This window comes from Nicotiana sylvestris, chromosome 2, assembly GCF_000393655.2.
Source record: "Nicotiana sylvestris chromosome 2, ASM39365v2, whole genome shotgun sequence".
Taxonomy (NCBI): domain Eukaryota; kingdom Viridiplantae; phylum Streptophyta; class Magnoliopsida; order Solanales; family Solanaceae; genus Nicotiana; species Nicotiana sylvestris.
The window spans coordinates 133,529,122-133,550,368 of NC_091058.1; the positions used below are offsets into that span (position 1 = coordinate 133,529,122).

The window sequence follows — 21,247 nt, forward strand, 5'->3', positions numbered from 1 at the left end:
GATAAAGATTGCCTTGCTTTAAACAATATCGAGCAACCTTTTTCCGAAGCGCATGAGCTTTTTTCTTGTCTTCAGGGACGGTTCCATACTGCAAAAAAGCAACAATCTTGTTCCTACAATCCCAGGTTAAGTTATTAAAATTTACCTCATTTTTGTCTGGATCGAGCAACTAATGAAACAAATGAATTACGGAAGCATTTTCATTGCTTGCCACATCTGCTGTAGAAGCGAGATTGGCTTGGCCGTCCGCCTTGACATTTTCACATCTCTTGATATTTGCATAACTTCCCAGGTTTGGAATTGCCTGACGAGATCTCGTACCTTCTCTAAGTACTGCTGCATTCGTGCTTCCCTGGCCGTATAAGTCCCTAGCATTTGATTAACTACGAGATGCGAATCGCTTTTGATCACAATCTGATTAATGTCGAGTTCTCATCCTAGTTCTAAACCTGCAATCACAGCTTCATACTCTGCCTCATTTTTAGTTATAGAATGACATTTAATGGCTTGTCGAATGGTTTCACCCGTAGGTGGTACAAAAATAATTCCCAAGCCTGCACCCTTCACATTAGAGGAACCATCAGTGAATAAGGTCCAAATTCTTGGATTAGAGCCGTTGAACACTTGTAATTCTTTTTCTGCTTCCAATTGCATTCCTTGGCTAACAAAATCTGCTAACACTTGAGATTTTATCGCGATTCTAGGCTGGTATGCGATGTCATATTCACTTAATTCTATAGCCCATTTGGCTAACCTACCTGACAACTCATGCTTATGTAAGATATTGCATAATGGATAAGCAGTTACTACAGCGATAGGATGACATTGAAAATAAGGCCTTAATTTTCTAGATGCCATGATTAATGCAAGTGCTAGCTTTTCTAACCGAGGATACCGCGTCTCTGTATCTAATAAAGATTTGCTGACATTATAGATCGAAGATTGTTTACCTTGGTCTTCATGGACTAAAACAGCACTTACCGCTACTTCTGAGACAACAAGGTAGATGAAAAATCTTTCCCCAGCCTTTGGTTTTGCGAGTAATGGCGGATTTGATAGGTATGCCTTCAAATTTTTGAGTGCCTGCTGACATTCCTCAGTCCATTCGAACTGATCTTGAAGGTATGCCTTCAAATTTGAACTGATAGGATGAAGGCATACCTGTCAAATTCTTTTTAAGAGCTGAAAAGAACTTAAAGCATTTTTCTGATGATTTAGAAATGAATCTCCCCAAGGTTATAATTCTTCTTGTCAACCTCTGCACTTCTTTTCTACTTGTAAGCATGTCAGGAATTACTTCAATGGCCTTAATCTGTGAGGGATTCACTTCAATACCACGGTTATAAACAAGAAAACCCAAAAACTTACCTGATGCAACACTGAATGCTTTCTCCGGATTTAATTTCATATTGAATTTTCGCAAGACCTGAAATGTATCAGACAAGTGCGATATATGATCCCTTGAATGTTGAGTTTTAACGAGCATGTCATCTATGTAAACCTCCATTGTTTTCCCAAATGTTCTTGGAACATTTTAGTTACTAGTCTTTGATATGTTGCACCAGCATTTTTGAGACCAAAAGGCATTACTTTAAACAGTAAGTCCCCCTGTCTGTTATAAATGAAGTTTTTTCTTCATCTATTGGATCCATTTTGATCTGATTGTATCCTGAATACGCATCTAAAAAGCTTAACAATTCATGTCCTACAGTAGCATCAATTAGTTAATCTATATGTGGTAATGGAAAAGAATCTTTAGGACAAGCTTTGTTAAGGTCTGTGTAATCTACACATACTCGACACTTACCATTCTTCTTCGGTACCACAACAGTATTGGCTAACCAATTATGATACTTTACCTCATGGATAGACCCAATCTTTAACAATTTTTGAACCTCATCTTGAATCACCTGATTTTTGAAAGTTCCTTGCTTTCTCTTCTTTTGTTTGATAGAGGGATACGATGGGTCTTCATTTAATTTGTGAGTCATTACCTCCAGTGGTATTCCTGTCATATCAGAGTGGGACCAAGCAAAACAATCCACGTTAGTTTTTAAAAATCCAATCAACTTACCTTTCATGTCTTGGCTTAGATTGGCATTTACGTAGACTTTCCTTTCAGGCCATTGTGCAAATAATATTACAGCTTCCAGTTCTTCAATCATTGTTTTGATATTTTCATTTTCTTCTGGTTCTTGAATGGCATCTGGCCTTGAGTCAACGTCTGTTCGTCCTTGTTCAGTTGAGGTTTGTGTTGTGGTACCCTTAACTGGATTCTGTAATTGTTATTTTTCTTCGTTTCCCGTACTTGAATCTGCTACAGAATTGATGCTTCTGGATGTATGTTGATCCCCACGAATTTGACATATTCCCCATGGTGATGGAAATTTAATAACTTGATGCAAAGTTGACAGAACGACAACCCTCTCGTGGATCCATGGTCTCCCAAGGATCATATTGTAAGCCATCTCCATATCTACCACCTGAAATTTTGTATCCTTGACAACTCCTTCTGTGAATGTTGTAAGTATTACCTCCCCTTTTGTCACTGCGCTGGAATTGTCAAATCCAGACAGAGTATGCACCTTTGGTATTAATTTAACTTCGGCTTGCATCTCACGTAGCACTCTTAGCAAAATAATGTTAACAGAACTACCTGGATCAATCAAAACTCGTTTCAGATTAGTATCATGTACAAGTAAAGATATTACCAGTGCATCGTTATGTGGGGACAATACGCCATCCGCATCTGCATCATCAAACGTAATGCTTTCTTCCTCTAAGACATGTCGCACCCGCTTCCCGTGGGTAATTGTGACTTTGGAGACTTTATTGGTTGTTGTGTACGTCACACCATTGATGTCTTCACCTCCACTTATCACATTAACGGTCCTTTTGGGAGAAGGTGGTTTTGGGGGCTCCTGCCTATTCTTCATATATGCTTTCTTACCCCTCTCACTGAATAATTCAGTGAGATACCTTTGCTTTAATAGATGATCAACTTCACCTTGCAGCAACCTACAATCTGTCGTTTTATGCCCGTGATCGTTGTGAAATTCACACCAGTGATCAGGGTTGCGGCTATTTGGGTTCGATCTCATTTCTTTTGGCCACCGTACCTTATCACTCATGCTTCTTAAAATAGCTACGAGCTTGGAAGTGCTTACATTAAAATTATAACCGCCAAACCTTGCTTTCAAATTTCTATCATCATCCTGTGACTCTCGCTCGTTTTGATCTTTTCCAAATATTGATGACGAGCCCGACTCTCTATTCCTCAACCTATGATTATACATCGGATTGTCCTGTTTTGATCGTGAATCTTTTCTTACTAGACCCATATATGGTTCGTACCTATTTTTACCAGACCTTTTTTCGGTTTCCGCCCGTCTCGAACTCACCTTTTCTTCTTTTTGAGATCGTGAGATAATATCTTCTTCAATCCTTAGCTTCGTGATGTATCTGTTATAAACATCATTCCACGTTGTTGTTGGGAATTCACGAAGATTTTCCTTGAGTCGCCTCGTGGCTTCAGAAGCTTTTTTCATTCAAATTATTAGTGAAGGCTACAGCTGCCCAATTGTCAAGTACGCGTGGTAACGTCATTCTTTCATGCTGGAACCTATCCACGAACTCCCTAAGCAATTCTGAGTCCCCTTGCTTGATTTTGAAATATCTTCCATTCTTTTTTCGACTTTTTGAGCTCTCGAGTGTGCTTTGATAAATGAATCTGCAAGCTCAGCAAAAGAATTTATGGAATTTTCAAGTAAAAGAGAATACCATGTTAATGCTCCCTTGGTGAGTGTTTCACAAAATATTTTGACCAAAACTGATTAAATTTCTTGTTTGGTCAAGTCGTTTCCTTTTACGCCTGTTGTGAATGCAGTCGCGTGGTCTCGTGGATCAGTTGTTTCATTGTATTTTGGAATATCGGGCATTTTGAATTTCTTTGGAATTGGGAGGGGAGCGGCACTTGGCTTCCAAGGTTGTTGTGAATATTTATCCATATCTATCCCTTTGATTACGGGTGGTACTCCAGGTATTTTCTCTATGCGGTCACTTTGCTCCTTGAGCTGTTTCTGCAATGTTAGTACAAAATTTTGTAAATCAGAATTGACTAAGTTACCTGGTTCTCCTTCTCGTGACTCGCTGGGGATTCCACCACTACCTGAATTAGCAAGCCCAGAACGAGGGTTCTCCAAAGTGTTATTATTTGGAGTGGGTGTTGGTGGTGCAACAGGTAATTGGCTGACAAAGGTCTCAAGAGCTTTATTGACCTATTGAGAGATTAGCTTTTACAAAGCTTCATTGATAGGTTCATCATTTTCGAATTGAGCATTTCCATTTGCATGAGATCTATCAGGAGTGCCTTCTCGAGAACGTTGAGGGGAACTTTGTGGAGAAGGGATTGGGATGTGATCATCCGGTGGATTCTCCTGGAGTTGTTGGTTTCCTTAGTTTCCTTGGGTGTTGTCATTGATGTTCGACATAGTTGATGCAACAAAAAAGGTTAGGTTAAGAAAGAGTAGATTATCAGATTCCCGGTAATGGAACCAATTTGTTTAACCAAAAAGTGAAATTTCAGTCAAAGCTTTAATTTAAAAGAACACGGGTTACTGATAATCAAAACTGAATAAAGGAAAGTGATTTTGCTAACAATAAGATAGATAGAAGAAAATAAAGTAAACCAGTATATTCAGATGATCTTTCGTGTCCTTACAAATGATCCATTCTCTCCTTTTTATAGCTATCTTAAAGATATACGTTTTGCCTTTGTTATAATTAGGCCACTATAGACAATTAAAGGTATTAAATGCTACGTTACATAATCATTGTAATTTAATACAGATTCTAAAACATATTTAGTATTTACTGCTTATTAAATACTGTATATGTACTCTCTTATGTTGTCAGATTCATTCTCCTTGACTTTTGAGTATAAATAGGTACGAGCGTCGAGTCTTTTGAATAACTGCTTGTGTCTCTACTTGTACCTTCTTTGTCAATCATCACTCTTTGACCAGCCTTCGTGTCATGACAAGTCATCTTCCAATCACTTTAATATGTAAACTCGATTTTCCCAATACAGTTGTGGATACAAGCTTTCAACAAAAAATAGTAAGGGGGCAAAGAAGAATGGAAGTTAGTAAATTTTGAATTGACAGAATGAATAGGAATAAAATTCATCTAAAACAACATGCCCAATATTATCCCATATTGTGGGGTCTGATGAGGGTAGTGTGTACGCAAACATTACCCCTATCTTGTGAGGATAGAAAGGTTGTTTCCAATAGGCACTCGGCTCAGGAAAGCATAAAAACCATATTAATGAAAATATACACAAGAAGGGACAATACCAAAAAGGCATATAAAAGTAGAATAAAAACAACAAGACAATATATAAGGTGATCAACGATGAATGAAAATAACGGTTAAGCAGGGAATTAACTTGGAAGGAGAAAATGACACTCATTGCTCAACCCCTTTCCATAAATCTTAGTCCTAACATATTTGTTTTTTTGGTAATTATAAATTTACAAAGGGAAAAAATTACGTACAAACAAAAAACAAAACAAAAATATAAGGAATGTTGAACAGCTTCAGCTTCCTACAACTGGTAGCAACTAACTCTCCCCCCATCCTCTATTTATGTTCTTATATCAACTGCCCTAGGGGTAAAAGTTTAAATGTGCCAACTGTCCAATAATTTTGGCATAACAGTTTCCTCTAAAGTGGATATCCTGTCTTAGCTCTCTCCTTGCTTGAAAGGTTTTTGTTGGCATGTCATTCAGTAGTATTAAGTAAGAGACATTGTGCACGCACATCATAATCCACCTCACAAAAGTATCAGGAAATGTGATACCACTTGATGGTTGGCTATAAGTATGTATTTTGGAGACTATTTGCACTCTAATTTGTTGCACTTTACTAATGTTTGAGCGTTAAATGGTAGTAAATTGCTCTAACTGAGTACTTTATGCTTTGCAGGAGCAATTCCGGGATACAATGAGGTTAGGGAGAGTTTTTTAGCTAATATGAAGCGTTGAAGGCCAAGTAAAAGCTTATGGAGTAAATTGGGAGTTCATTCGAGGATCAAAGGAGGTTAGCGCACTTAAAAAGAAGAAAGAAAGAAGAACGAAGAAGAGTCCAGGAAATTGCCCAGGTGTGCGGCCACGCAAGTCAAGCAGATACTGGCCAAAGTGCGCGGCCAGATGTGCAGTCACCAGCTCAGGTGCGCGGTCGTGCGCGGCCGTGCACATCCTTCTGAGAAAAAATATTCCAGGGCTAAAATTATAATTTCGGAGGCGATTTCCCTTGACCTATATGAAGCCCAATTTGTCCAAAAAGAGGGTATTTTGGATTTTAGGAGAAATTGGGAAGCAAGAACAAGCAAGGAGCAAGACGGAAGATTCGGAAGCGATTTTTTATCTTTCTTCTTCCCTTTTTCTATTATTGGTGATGAATTCTTATGTTGGCCAAAATGCGTGGCCAGATGCGCGGTCACCAGCCCAGGTGCACGGCCGTGCACGTCCTTCTGAGAAAAAATATTTCAGGGCTAAAATTATAATTTCAGAGGAAACTTCCCTTGACCTATATGAAGCCCAGTTCGTCCAAAAAGAGGGTATCTTGGATTTTAGGAGAACTTGGAAAGCAATAACAAGCAAGGAGCAAGACGGAAGATTCGGAAACGAGTTTTTATCTTTCTTCTACCCTTTTTCTATTATTGGTGATGAATTCTTATGTTGTAGTTGTGAAAACAATTATGAGTAGCTAAACTCTTTATTCTAGGGTTTGATGGAACCTCTTGGAGGATGAATTTTTGTTGCGTTTAATATAAACTTGCCATTAGATTTTCTATACTTGTTCAACTACGTGATTATTATAGTTGATTGAGGGGCCCTTAATCGGCTATGCCTATTTAGTGTGTATTACTTAGAAAAGGGTACATATTTAGGTAGTTGTAAAACAACATCACTCCTAACGTATATGAGGGATCAATACGAAGTGTTTAAAGGTGGGATTAGGAATAACGAAACCTTGGTGCGATTTTAGTGAGTGGTGAACTACTGCTAACTAGCGTAGTTCGGAAGAATACATTTAGTAAATTATTATATTTGCTCTGAAGAGAATTATGACATGTAGAGTGCTCATGATCAGTAGAGATTATCTAGGCCAATTTATAGGAGACGTAACAGAAAAGATTCCGATAAGAGGGAAATCGTAACCCTAGACCTTTTCAATCTTGTCTACAACATTTGCTTTGTTAGTAATAAAATTACAGCTTTTTAATTATCTTGTTGTTAGTTATTAACTCAACTTATTATTCAATATTTTTTGAAGTTGATTACTTGAGTTCTTGCGAAACTAGCAGTTGTGATTAATACGTTAATTCCATGTGGGATTCGACTCCGGACTTGTAAACAAATTATATTTGCAACAACCGCTTAGTCCCTTTTATAAGGTATAATTGGGCGTGATCAAAATTTTGACGTCGTTGCCAGGGAGTCAACGATGTTATTAATTACAGCTAAAAGAATTGTTAGAATTCGTAGTTTATTTAGCTTTCTCGACTTGAAATTCATTATATTGAATCTCTACCATTTGTAGTCTTATGTGTAACATGTGCATTCCTAGAAACTCATGAAGAACTGGTGAATTGTACAAAGCATTGCCGGACCCTGAGAAAACTTTCACGGCACTCAATCGAGCAAATAAGAAAGACAAACAACAACAGAACTCAATAGAATGAATCGAACTAGACATGGGTGATGTGATAGACAACCCAAACAACAGAAACAATGGTAATGATCCAAATAACCAGGGTGTGGCACCTCTTGTTCCACAAGCGGCCTTGTATGATTGGGCACAACCCACCGCTGAAAATCTGGCAACCGCAATTGCAGTCCCTCAGATACAAGCAGAATAATTTCAAATCACAAACAACATGCTACATTTGTTGCAGAACAAGGAACTGTTCTCGGGGTCTTACATTGAAGATCCTCAGCAATATCTGAAAAATTTCTTGTTGATATGTGTCACACAAAGGCAACCAAATGTGACACTGGAAGCAACAAGGCTGTTGTTGTTTCCATTCTTAGTGACTAAAGAGGTCAGACTTAGCTCAATTCACTCCCCATAAACTCCATTACCACTTGGGAGGAATTAGTTAATCAATTTTTAAACAAGTTCTACCCACCCAATAAGACTGTTAAATAAGTTTATGAGATATTGAGCTTCAGGCAGAAACCAGCTAAAACATTGCAAGAAATGTGGGAGAGGTTCAAAGGTATGCTGGTTAAGTGTCCACACCATGGCATTCCAGATCAGATTTTGGGGAAAAGGTTCTACATGGGATTAGCAGACAGCTTGGAGGCCAATGTTGATGCTTCAGCATGTAGAGCATTTTTGAGTAAATCATTCAGGGAATGCAAGTTCTTACTTGATAAAATGGCTCAAAATTCAAGATGGATGACAAGAGACTCTACAATCACTCCTATAGTTCACTCAGTGTCTTTGGACCCAAACAACTCCATAGTCGAGAATATGGCCACTCTGATGACGCAAATGAGTATCCACACCAAGAAGATTGACGGATCAGGCCAGAAGCAGGTACACATAGTTGACATGACTAATGGAGGCTTATGTACACCATGTATTAACAAACCATATGTATGCTCGTGGAGTGGTGAAAATGACAACTAGAACTATCAAGAAAATATGAACTATGTGGGAAACTATAGAGGACAGAGACAAGGTGGTCAGAATTGGGGGCAGCAGAATCAGTGTAGACCAGCACAACAGCAGTACAATAATAGCAACAATCTTGGAGCTATGTGACCAGAGAGTCATGTTGTGCCTTACCAAAGGCAACAGGGATACAATCAGCAAAATGAGCAGCTAGCTTATCAACAACCTCAGCAACAACAGATAGTGAGACAAGATAATGGGTTGTCTGAAATTAAAGGAATGCTACAACAACTAATTGGGTCCAATGGAAAAATGCAAGAAAAAGTTGAAGTACATGACTCAGCGATAAAATACATTGAGATTCAATTAGGGTAGTTATCCATGGCTCTGAATAATTGTCCCCAAGGGATGTTACCTGCAGACACGCATGTCAATCCAAAAGAGCAGGGCCCAAAGCAGCTTATGGCGGTGAGTCTAAGAAATGGTAGAGATCTTGATCTGGAGCAAGAAATTGCTCGTGAAAGCCGACCAACTGAGATACTTGTGCTAGTACCAATTGAGGTAGATGATTCAATAGGATTTAACAAAGGTGACAGTACAACATGTACCAGCGAAAACAAGCAAAGAAAAAGAGGTTGCGAAGGAGATTGAGTTAGTACAAGAGAAGGCATTAGAAACAGTGCCCGAGAAGGATCAAACTCAATTCACAGGAAAAAAGTGACCTCCAGCACCCTTCCCAAAGATATTGGCCAAATATCAGAAGAATGAACAGTATACAAAATTCATGGAGATGTTGAAGCAAATCCAGGTAAACATTCCATTGATTGACGCCTTGAAGGAGATGCCTGGTTATGCAAAAATGATGAAGGACTTGATGTCTCGTAAGTTCGACTTTCAAGACTTGGCCATTGTTACATTAACTCAGACATGTAGTGTAGTCGTGATGAGACCCATAAATGAGAAGTTGTCTGATGCAGGGAGTTTCACAATCCCATGCACAATAGGCAACTATGCTTTTTCTAAAGCATTGTGTAATTTGGGGGCGAGAATAAACTTGATACCCTTGGATATCTATAAAAGGTTAGGCATTGGAAGAACAAGACCCACATCCATGTTACCAGCTAGCCAACTGAACGATGAAGAGGCCATCATATATATTTGATGATGTACTGGTGCAAGTTGGAAAGTTTGTGTTTTCGACAGATTTTCTCATTTTGGACTACCAGGCTGACGAGGAGATTCCCATAATTTTAGGAAGTCCCTTCTTGGCCACTAGGAGAGCTTTAATTGATTGTGAAACTGGAGAGCTAAAGATGAGACTAAACGATGAAGAGATAACATTCAATGTGCAGAAGTCTATGTGGCGACCTAGTGAGTTTGCTAACTGCTCTGTGATAGAAGCTGTGGATGTGATTTTGGAGGGGGAAGATGAGGCTCTGGATGCAAAAGACCCTCTAGCAGCCTGCCTCACGAACTTAGAAGAGGTAGATGGCGAGGACTTGGCGGAGTGGGTTTTGGCCCTTGAAGGCCAATGGTACTAGAAAAGAGAGCTCGAATTCGATCCTTTATACTTAGAAGAAAGAAAGACCCTCCAGCTAAGCCATCAATTGAAGAGACACCACAGTTGGATCTAAAACTATTACCGTCTGCCCTCAGGTATGCTTTCTTGGGACTTAACTCAACCTTACCTGTTATTATCTCATCTAGTTTGTTAGATGCATAGGCAGAATATCTTTTGCAGGTGTTAATGGAGTGCGAGACTGCAATTGGTTGGACCATTGCAGATATTAAGGGTATTAGCCCGACATTTTGTATGCATAAGATTTTACTGGAAGATGGGCACAAACCTTTCAGAAAATATCAAAGAAGACTGAACCCCAACATGAATGAAGTGGTGAAGAAAGGAGTGATCAAGTGGTTAGATGCGTGAATCATCTTCCCCATCTTTGACAGTAACTGGGGCAGCCTAGTTCAGTGTGTGCCAAAGAAGGGTGGAATGATTGTAGTACAAAATTAGAACAACGAGTTGATCTCAACAAGAACAGTCACAGGATGGCGAATCTGTATGGATTACAGAAGTTTGAACAAGGCCACCCGGAAAGACCATTTCCCACTGTCATTCATTGATCAGATGCTAGATAGATTGGTAGGGAGGTCCCACTTTTATTTTTTGGATGGATACTTGGGGTATAATCAGATCTCTATTGCCCCGAATGATAGAGAGAAAATGTCGTTCACTTGTCCATATGGCATCTATGCCTTTCAGAGAATGTCATTTGGCCTATGCAACGCATCCTCCATATTCCAAAGGTGCATGATGGCCATCTTTACAGATATGGTAGAGGAAATAATGGGGGTTTTCATGGATGACTTCTCATTGGTAGGGAACTCATTCGATGATTGCCTTAAGAACTTGAAAAGAGTATTGAGGAGGTGTATGGAGACTAATCTGGTATTAAACTAGGAAATGTGTCATGTCATAGTACATGAAGGTATAGTCTTGGGGCACCTAGTGTCGAGTAAGGCCATTGAAGTGGATCGCGCAAAGGTTGATTTAATAGAAAAATTGTCACCACCCACTTCCGTCAAGGCAATAAGTAGTTTCCTAGGCCACATTGGTTTCTACAGGCGGTTTATAAAAGATTTTTCCAAAATTGCTAACCCGTTTTGTAAATTGCTTGAAAACGATCACCTTTTTGTATTTTCTGATGACTGTAGGGTAGCTTTTGAGGAATTGAAGAAGAGGCTGGTGTCTGCACCTATCGTAGTTGCACCTGACTGGGAGCAACCATTTGAGATGATGTGTGATGCAAGCGACTATGATGTGGGAGCAGTTCTTGGGCAGGGAAAAGATAAAGTCATACATCCAATCTACTATGCAAGTAGAAACTTGAGTGGTGCCCAACTACATTATACAGTGACCGAGAAGGAGATACTAGCAGTGGTGTTCACATTTGATAAATCTAGGTCATACCTGATAGGCTAGAAGGTAATTGTTTATACTGACCATGCTGCTTTCAGGTACCTAATTGAGAAGAAGGAGTCAAAGCCACACCTGATTCGATAGGTGCTATTGCTGCAAGAATTTGACTTAAAATCCGTGACCGAAAGGGAACGGAGAACCAAGTGGTTGATCACTTGTATAGGCTGGAAGGAGCAGAGAAAAAGGTTGAGGTAGAAGAGATTGTGGAGACTTTCTCGGATGAACAACTATTGGCCACGAGCCTTGAGGTAGAACCATGGTATGTAGACATTACAAACTACCTGGCGAGTGGTATTTTCCCCTATGACCTTTCCTCTATCCAAAAGAAAAAGTCCTTTCGTGATTGTCGCATGTATTATTGGGATGAGCCTTATCTGTTTAGAATTTGTGTTGATAACATGATCCGGAGATATATCCCCAAAATAGACCAATCTTCTATTTTGCAGTCTTGTCACGCATCCCCATATGGTGGCCATTTTGGGAAAGTAAGGACAGCTGTGAAAGTGTTGGAGTCGGGCTTTTACTGGCCGACATTGTTCAAAGATGCACACTTCTAGGTGAAGGGTTGTTATGAATGCCAACGAACCGGAAATATTTCCCACCGACATGAGATGCCCATGAACCCAATTCAGGAGGTAGAAGTGTTTGACGTATGGGGAATCGATTTCATGGTGACTTTTGTCAGCTCATATGGAAACAAGTGCATACTCGTAGCTATGGACTATGTGTCAAAATGGGTGGAAGCTGTAGCGTTCCCTACAAATGATGCAAATGGGGTCATTGGTTTTTTGAGAAAGAATATATTCACCCGATTTGGAACTCCAAGGGCAATAATCAGTGATGGAGGCACTCACTTCTGTAACCGAGCCTTCACAAAGTTGTAAGAAAAATATGGTATGCGCCAGAAGGTTGTCATCCCATATCACCCACAAATGAGTGCGCAAGTGGAAGTTTCGAACAGAGAGATAAAGAGCATTTTGATGAAGACCATGAATGCTACAAGAATGGATTGGTCGAGAAAGTTAGATGATGCACTCTGGGCCTATCGTACCACTTTCAAAACTCTAATTGGCATGTCGCCATATAAATTGGTACTTGGGAAGGTGTGTCACTTGCCAGTGAAGTTTGAGCATAGAGCTTTGTGGGCATTGAGGCAGTTGAATCTCGATATAGAAGAGGCGGGTACAAGTAGAGTCACAGAGTTGCACGAGCTTGATGAGTCACAGAGATGCTTTCCCTTTCTCAAGGTGGATGCCTGACTGCTGAACTTGAACTGTATTCCCATGCTCTCCAGGTGGGCGCCTGACTTCTGAACTTGAACCGTATTCCCGTGCTCTCCAGGTGGGCGCCTGACTGCTGAAATTGAACCGTATTCTCGTGCTCTCTAGGTGGGTGCCTGACTGCTGAACTTGAACTGTATTCCCGTAGTCTCCAAGTAGGTGCCTGATTGCTGAACTTGAATTGTATTCCCGTGCTCTCCAGGTGGGCTCCTGATTGTTGAACTTGAACCGTATTCCCGTGCTCTCTAGGTGGGCGCCTGACTGCTGAACTTGAACTGTATTCCCGTGCTCTCCAGGTGGGCGCCTGACTGCTGAACTTGAACTCTATTCCCATGCTCTCCAAGTGGGCGTCTGACTGCTGAACTTGAACTCTATTCCCGTGCTCTCCAGGTGGGTGCCTGACTACTGAACTTGAATTGTATTCACGTGCTCTCCAGGTGGGCGCCTGATTGCTGAACTTGAACTGTATTCCCGTGCTCTCCAGGTGGGCTCCTGATTGTTAAAACTTTAACTATATTCCCGTGCTCTCCAGGTGGGCGCCTGATTGACAAAACATTAACTGTATTCCCGTGCTCTCCAGGTGGGCACCTGATTTCAACAAAAATAGACAAAACAAAGAAAATATTTTGCCCTAGTTTGGTAGCTGGGCACATCTGTGAGTGTTAAACTGAATCATGTTCCCAAATATTACTAAGAATTTGAAAGCTAGATCCCATTATCCAGGAGGGTCCTGACAACTCCTAGTTAAATGACAGTTTTAAAAGCTAAATTATGTTTTCTAAAGGTATGACTTCCGCTAAATTTGGTTATCTAAGAAGGTCTTAAAACTACATCCCATTATCCAGGAGGGTCTTGAAAATCAAAAATCAAGTTTTATCTTAAGAGTGACAACTTTTATGACTGAATTATACTACCCTACAACATAACTTCCGATAAATCTTGTTATCTAATGGAAATCTTAAAGCTAAGTCCCATTATTCATGAGGGTCCTGAAAGCTCTTAATTGAATCCTATCTCAAACATGAAAACTTTGAAGCCAACTTATATTCCTTTGGGGGTGCATTTATGCTAGATTTGGCTACTCATGATTGTTTTGAATTTTAAATTAGGTCGCATTTTCCAAGAGGGTCCTGAGAATTTACGGTCAAACCTGTCTGGTGCTTGCTTTTCCTTACGGAGGGTTTCTTCGAAACAAACGAAATTTTCTGCCCCTGTTTTGAATCAAGAAAAATCTTGTCAGTTTTAAAAATATGGTGGTTGGTTTGTGGCCTTGACTTTGAGGGCGATTGCTCCTTCACTTCCCACGATAACTTTGATTTCCACTCGAAGACCTTTCTTGTTTATTGACTAACCACTTTCTTTGTCACCCGTATCACAGAAAATACCTCTTCTCCGTTCAGACCCAATACCTTATATGTGTTGCATTGCTCATGAACTGACATTTACCAAACCTGTGTATCTCACATGAATCCCAAAGCACGTCAATTGCCACCCACTCAGTGCGTATGTTGTTCCTTCTTGACTTAAACCATTGGCCTTGGCCTTGAGGTCTATTGCTCCATCACTTGCCATGATAACTTTGATTTCTGCTTGGAAGACCTTGCTTGTCACTGGTTAACCACTTTCTTTTGTCAATTTTATCAAAGAAAATACCTTTGATCCATTCCAACCCAACACCTTCTATATGTTACATTATTCATGAATTGACATATACCGATCCTTTATATTTCACATGAATCTCAAAGCACATTGATTGTTACCAACTCAGTGCGTTTGCTGCTCTTTTCCTGATTTATGCCACTTTGATATGCTAGCCAAATCCCGTTTTGTGCAATTGGAAAGATGGTGGCAAATTTTGAAGTCATTTCTCACTTGTTCTGACCAAACAGACTCAGGAAGAGGAAGTAAACAAGACAAAAAGAACAGAGTAAAGGACAATGGAATGAGACAATTCCTAACAAGAAAACTACAAAGTAGAAACTTATCAGATGTGGATACCAAATCTAATGACCATGACATGCACCTTTGGAGTAAGTGGCCTAATCTGTCAAGCAAGTCTAATGTTCAACTCTTGTTGTGCCTTTTCGCCGTGAAACTGGGCTTCAATGCTCCGATTATCCAATCCGATTCCTGGTCCTAATTCGACTTGTAGTGCCCGAAGGGTTTTTGCCATCAAGTCTCTCTCATTTTGTTATTTCTCTCGACTCACCGTCGCCTTATGGTGTCAGTGAAGGTTTTCACCAATAAGACTCTCTCATTTTGTTCTTTTTCTTCTTATTTCTTCTAATTCTGCAGATGACAAGGCATTAACCATGGTAAAACATCATATACTCTTGGCATGTCTAAACTCAGCACTCTCAAAGATTATCCGGGAGGTCTTTTTTGGACTGTAATGTGGCTTTTGGACAGGGGTAGAAAGAAAAGATATCGAAAAGGCTCTAAATAACTAAGACAACGGGGTTAACTTATTTACAACTTTTGGAATCCATTCTAAACACTTTGCCCCAATTTCTAAAACAAGGGAACTTGATTATTTTTTTTCTCTCTTTTTTTGAATCTCCCACTCTCGACTTCATGGGATTATAAAATATTTTATTTGGTATGATCGAACCGTGAGGCTGCCTACGTATCTTGTGGTGACAAGAATCAGGTCAAACGTAGTTCACAAGACTACTTTTGTTGTTGTTATTTTTCTTTTTCTTTCTTTTTCTCTTTTTTTTCTTTTCTTTCTTTTCTTTCTTTTCCTTTTTTTATCTCTATTTTTCTTTTCTTTTTTTGAATTTTTCTTTTGGTATGAACCTTTTCAAATAAACCTATTGGGACATAAACTTTTTTTATAACTCTAAATTGATTCCAAAAGAAGGGATGTCAAAGAAATTAGTACAGGCTCAAGAGGGTATCAAATGGTATAAGTGTTTGGGTAACTGAAAAAGGGTCTCCCAATCCCTGAAAATGCCAAGTGCAACACATGCAACTTGAAATGAAAATTGAAGATCATGCACAATATTTCTTTTGCAACTCCGGCATTGGTATTACTGATATGCCTTCCACTTTTCTTTAGCGCCTTGTCAAGTGCCGAACCCTCGTTGGGTGATTCCCTTTTCACAATGGATATCCTCCGTCAATTCGGAGAGAACTTCTTTGACTTTATCTTGTAACTTGAGATGCACTTGAACTCAAAGTTGCTTGCTTCAAATCGTCCGGGATGCACTTTCCTTTAACGAATTCTTGCCATCCTATTGACTTCCCAAATTATCTGCCCTAGTTTCACCCAGTTCGGGCTTCAAATGATCTCAAAATGTCCAAATCTGTATTTATTTCCCTCAAATGTCCCTATCATCTTCAAAATTGTTTCATTACTCCATGATTAAACTAACTATTGAGACCATGCCTAGAATTATGCGTGCATGTCATGTCACTAGAGCCAACAGAAAAGGAACTAAAAAGGAGAAAGAACTAAACAAAAAATGACTAGAAATAAAAGAAGACAAGAAATTGCATTAGACAGACGGTGAAATGGTTCGAACAACAAAACAAGCAAACTAAACTGGGGTTACAACCCTGGAACAAACCTAGACAACACCTAACGAGTTACTACGACTAAACAAACCAGGCAAAATAAAAGGATAAAAGGGTTTGAGTCACAAGACAATATCCAGATTACAACCCTAAAATCACCCGGACAACAGAAATGACAACAAAATAAACCACCAAGACTCCTCCCTGGCTAGCCAAGAAAGGAGCGTCTTTCCAATTACCAAGCTCGGCATCTTAGCCACTGAGTTCCGCATCGATATCGCCAAGACCATTACCAACTTCAACATTATCAACTTTAGTCAACAAGTTCCCAAGAGGATTCGCATGCTCCCTGTCATTGTCATTGATCACAATTACCCCTTCTTGAATCATTCTTTCTATTTCCCTTTTCAAAGAGCGACAATCTTCAATGCTATGCCCTTGGACATTAGAGTAGTACTTGCATCGTACAACAGGATCAAAGCCTTTTGCATATGGGTCTGGAGTATAGCTGAGGAGCGGCTCAATCAGGCTAGAATGCTTTAACTTTTCAAACAAGCTTGTATAGGATTCTCCGATGGGCGTGAAAGCATTTTCTTTTTTAAGTAGTATTTTCATTTTATACTCTAGCCTCGGTTGGAACCTTTTGTGGGCAGGTGGTTGATATGTCTAAGGGGGTGGGTGAGACATTTGTGGAAGTGGGGCGAGCCATCACGGGCCTCGGGGATGTGGAGCATATGGTGGTGCATTGTGGACGGGGTATCGGGGAAGTGATGTACGATTTTTGGGGTTCTGTGGAGAGAAGTAGCAGTGGGGAGGATTACAAGGATATCCGCGGGGTCGATATTGAGGCTGAAAGCGTTTAGCAAGAACGACCACTGGACCCTGTCGTCAGCAAGGCTCCGCAACACCTTTTCTATCAATGGGAGGACTGTCCCGAGAAACTTGTTCGTTCCATCTGAGCCAAAAGTCCTTAAAACTTTCCTTGGGTTTCTTTTCCATCTGAGAAAAGGAGGAGCAGTCTGGGACAATATTTATATTGTACTGAAAGTGTCGCACAAAATCTTGAGCCATGTTGCCCAATGTGTGCCACTTACCGACATCTTGACGATTATGTTATTCCAAAGCTGCCCCAGTCAAGCTCTCACTGAAATACGCCATCAACAAATCATCTTTCTCGCCAACACTTCTCATTTCACTGCAATAACCCCTCAGATGGGCTATTGGATCTCCACCCCCATCATACAAGTTAAACTTTGGCACTTTAAACCCCGCGGGTAGGCGAACGTCAAGGAACATACACAACTCTTTGTAAGACATGCTAACCTGGTCTCCCATCCCTTGCATGTTCTTTAAAGACTGTTCTATACTTTTCAGCTTCCCGGATATTTCATCTTACCCTTCTTTTCCTGTAACCTTTCTATTTTCAGCATGAAGCTCATCCCGAGGGCTCTTCTTTTATGAGTCAGGAACCTTGTGGGCAACATTTGAGGGGTAAAATTGGGCATCATGTGATTTGAGTGGGTATTCATTGTTGGCAATAACGGATATGAGAGGAGGACAATTTTAGGGAGAGGTAATGGCAGGATGAGTGATGGAGCTACTAGGGTGGTTGGGAAAGATGTGATAAATGGGTGGATCTGGAGAGTACAGGGAATCATCCAGCACTATGACCGGAGTTTAGGTAAGGGTAGCATCTAAACAGTCAGGTGGTGGCGGGGGTGGTGCTTTCCCAGTCATCCAGGCCTGATACATGTCTGTCATGTGTTGTCTTAACATTCTTACCTCATCAGCCAAACCAGTGTCCCGTTCAACCAACTGCTTTCGGGCATTGGTATCAACAAACCCAATCTTGTTGTTGTCTGCCATTGCCTTTTGACTTTATGTTGTGGAGAGGAGTTACTACTTCGAGAACCACAAATCAACCACCTTTATGCTATGAAGATATCAAAAGGAACAAAATGGGGGCATCCCGTTAGCGTTAGGGCATTCAACAGCAAAAATATCACATTGCGTGCAATGCACCTAACAACAATTAATGGTTCTAGAATGACTTCGAGGGTCATAAGGTCACTTGGCATCATCCCAGTTTGTCCATTTGAATCTTTCTCTTTTCTTTTCTTTCCTCGCACTTCTTAGCTCGCTCATTTTCTTTCCCTTTTTTTTTCCTGATTATCGCTCTTTTTATTCCTTCTCATTTCTCACATCCCATAATTTCACCATCTTTTTTCTTTCTTTTTTTTCTTTTTCTTTTCTTTTTCTTTTTCTTTTGGTAATAAAAAAATAATTCGATCGAACCTTATGTAGGTTGCCTACGTATCATGACACCACATGAATCAAATCTTTGCGTAGTTCGGGAAGTTCGAGAATAAAGCAAACAAACTATCGTTATTTTTTTTACCTTAATGACTACTCTGATGAGAAAAGAGAAATAAAAGAAGCAAAACCCTTTTTTTCTGAATTTTCTAGACTTAATGTTCTATAACCTATTCTAAACTCAAGCTTAACGAGCAAATATTTGTTCTCTTTTTTTTCTTCTTTTTGAAACAAACACTCTATGAAAAATTATTAAGGGAAAAAACCCTACAAGAGAAAAATATTTTTTGATTCTTTCTTTTCTTTTATTTTTTTAAAAAAAGGAAATCTAAGGAATAGAATAAAGAAAAATATTTTGAATTTTCATTTGATATCCTGGAAAAAAAAATCGAATAAAAGAAATGGAAAAGATAAAAATATTTTTGGATTTCAATTTTTTATTACCTAAAGACGAAACTCTAAAGATAAACAAAAGATAAAATGTGCTTTTTTTCTTCTATATACAATGTCCTAAAATTCTAGTGCAAATAAAAGAATATATTTTTTGTTGTTTTATATATATATATATATATATATATATATATATATATATATATATATATATTTCCCAAAGAAGAACCTCACAAGAAAATCTTTTTGGATTTTTGAATTTATTACTTTTTTAAAAGAAAACTTCTAAGGAGGTGTGAAAAGAAAATTCTCTCTTTTTTTGAATTTTAAATCTTAATATACTAAATATAAAAGCAATTTTAATTCAATAAAGCAAAACCACCTCAAATGATTTTTTTTTTGTTCATAGAATTAGTATTCTAAAGAAAACTTCTAACGGAAATATAAAACGCAACATCTCCTTTTTTTGGATTTTTGATTTATATCACACTTTTTCAAATACAAAATAGAAAGTACAATAATCAAAAAACTCGATATTACTGTACAAAACTCAAAACATAAAAAATAAAAAGAAAGATTTTCTTAAGCAACTCCTGAATAAGCGATCCTGACTGGATGGTCACGTGATGTCTGTCATGCTCAAACACCGGTAAGTAGATCCACAACTGTATGAAAAAAACTGAAACTGACACTATGAGAAACCTTACAGGAGCATCTGGGCTTCTCCTCCATACATACCCGAACTATCTGAGCCTCGTTTCCCACGTCTTGTCATCAATGGGAGCCATGTGCACCTTCTCCCGAATATTATCATTCCTAAGCTTTTACTATAAGAGGTCTAATTTTTCATAAGTTACAATGACACTATCAACTACTACTGAAAGCAAAGTAGTAGTACTTGTCCAAATTGACCATTGAATTCGGCGATAATCAGGAAGAAAGAACGTTTTTGCAAGTTAAAACAATTCCACAAGAAATAGCCACCTGTTGATTTATCTTTGAACAAAATGTGACCTCTAACACCTCAACAATCTTCATTAAGATTTAAGACTTACAGACCAAGGCCATTACACCCAAAAGATCTCCCTTTCGTACCACCATGGCAGAAAAAAGAAAACAGCCAAAATCCAAAACTCCAACCACATGAACTCTCCATAACCAAACCTAACAGTAGTCATAAAGATCAATATCATCACTAACAGTTACAAATAAATCCCGAGAATTGCAGAAGCTCTAAACCTCCACCTAATTGTCAATGCTAAACAAAATCCAGCAGGGAGAGCAAAGTTCAAATCTCGACATCTTGTTGGGAACCTACTATTCAATTGTCAACTATTTTGACACCCTTTTGCCTATCGTTGATACAACCAGCTGCAGCTCTAGCTTCCATCTTCACAAGCAATGGTGCTGAGAACAAGAAACTCTCGGTTTCATTCTCATTGTCATCCTCATCTCTAACATTCCTTTCATTATAACCATCATCTTTTCTTGAAATGTATTCATTATCACTACTTCCACTATACTGGCCTCCATCTTCTTCCTTGTCAACTTCAGCGTCATCCTTGGATAAAGTTCCAATTTTTTTTTCAACTCTTCTGCTAAGGTTTTTCATCAGCTCTATCTCAGCATCAAATGAATCTTGCCCATTCACATTCTCTGCAAAGCTCACAGATTTTTTTGTTTTGGTTTAATACATGGTTGAGGCTATTTTGCAAAATGGCTTATGTGGCCAAAAGGTAGCTAAAAGTGTAAAATTTGGTTAAGACCCCGCAAAGTCATAAACCTAAGATTTTCTAGGAAGACCAGACTCTATATGGGTTTCCTACGTATCCCGCCCCGAGAGACGAGAATCAGGTTCGCGTAGTTCGGGCAGATTAGATACGGGCGAGAATTAAAACAAAAACAACTAATTTAGAGAAAATATATATTTTGCCTTTTCCTTGAAAATGATGAAACATGCAACATCTTTTTTTGGATTTTCTTTTTCCTTCTTTTTTTGATTTTTGATTTTCGGAAAATGATGAAAAAGTGCAAAATCTTTTTTTTTTTAATTTTCAATGCGATGACTTCAATG

At 39.1% G+C, this 21,247-nt stretch overlaps 2 protein-coding genes across 2 annotated transcripts; one reads left to right on the forward strand and one right to left on the reverse strand.

Annotated features, from left to right (window-relative positions):
* Nucleotides 1-2,285: 2,285 nt before the first annotated feature.
* LOC138885620 (uncharacterized) lies at nucleotides 2,286-3,341 on the reverse strand. Its single transcript, XM_070166587.1, has one exon. It carries the CDS (start codon nucleotides 3,339-3,341, stop codon nucleotides 2,286-2,288), a length of 1,056 nt encoding a protein of 351 aa, XP_070022688.1.
* Nucleotides 3,342-9,472: 6,131 nt separating this feature from the next.
* Nucleotides 9,473-12,555, forward strand: LOC138885621 (uncharacterized). The gene is made up of 6 exons (XM_070166588.1): nucleotides 9,473-9,719; nucleotides 9,892-10,172; nucleotides 10,430-10,605; nucleotides 11,407-11,632; nucleotides 11,800-11,919; nucleotides 12,229-12,555. Exons 1-6 carry the CDS (start codon nucleotides 9,473-9,475, stop codon nucleotides 12,553-12,555), a joined length of 1,377 nt encoding a protein of 458 aa, XP_070022689.1.
* Nucleotides 12,556-21,247: the final 8,692 nt, after the last annotated feature.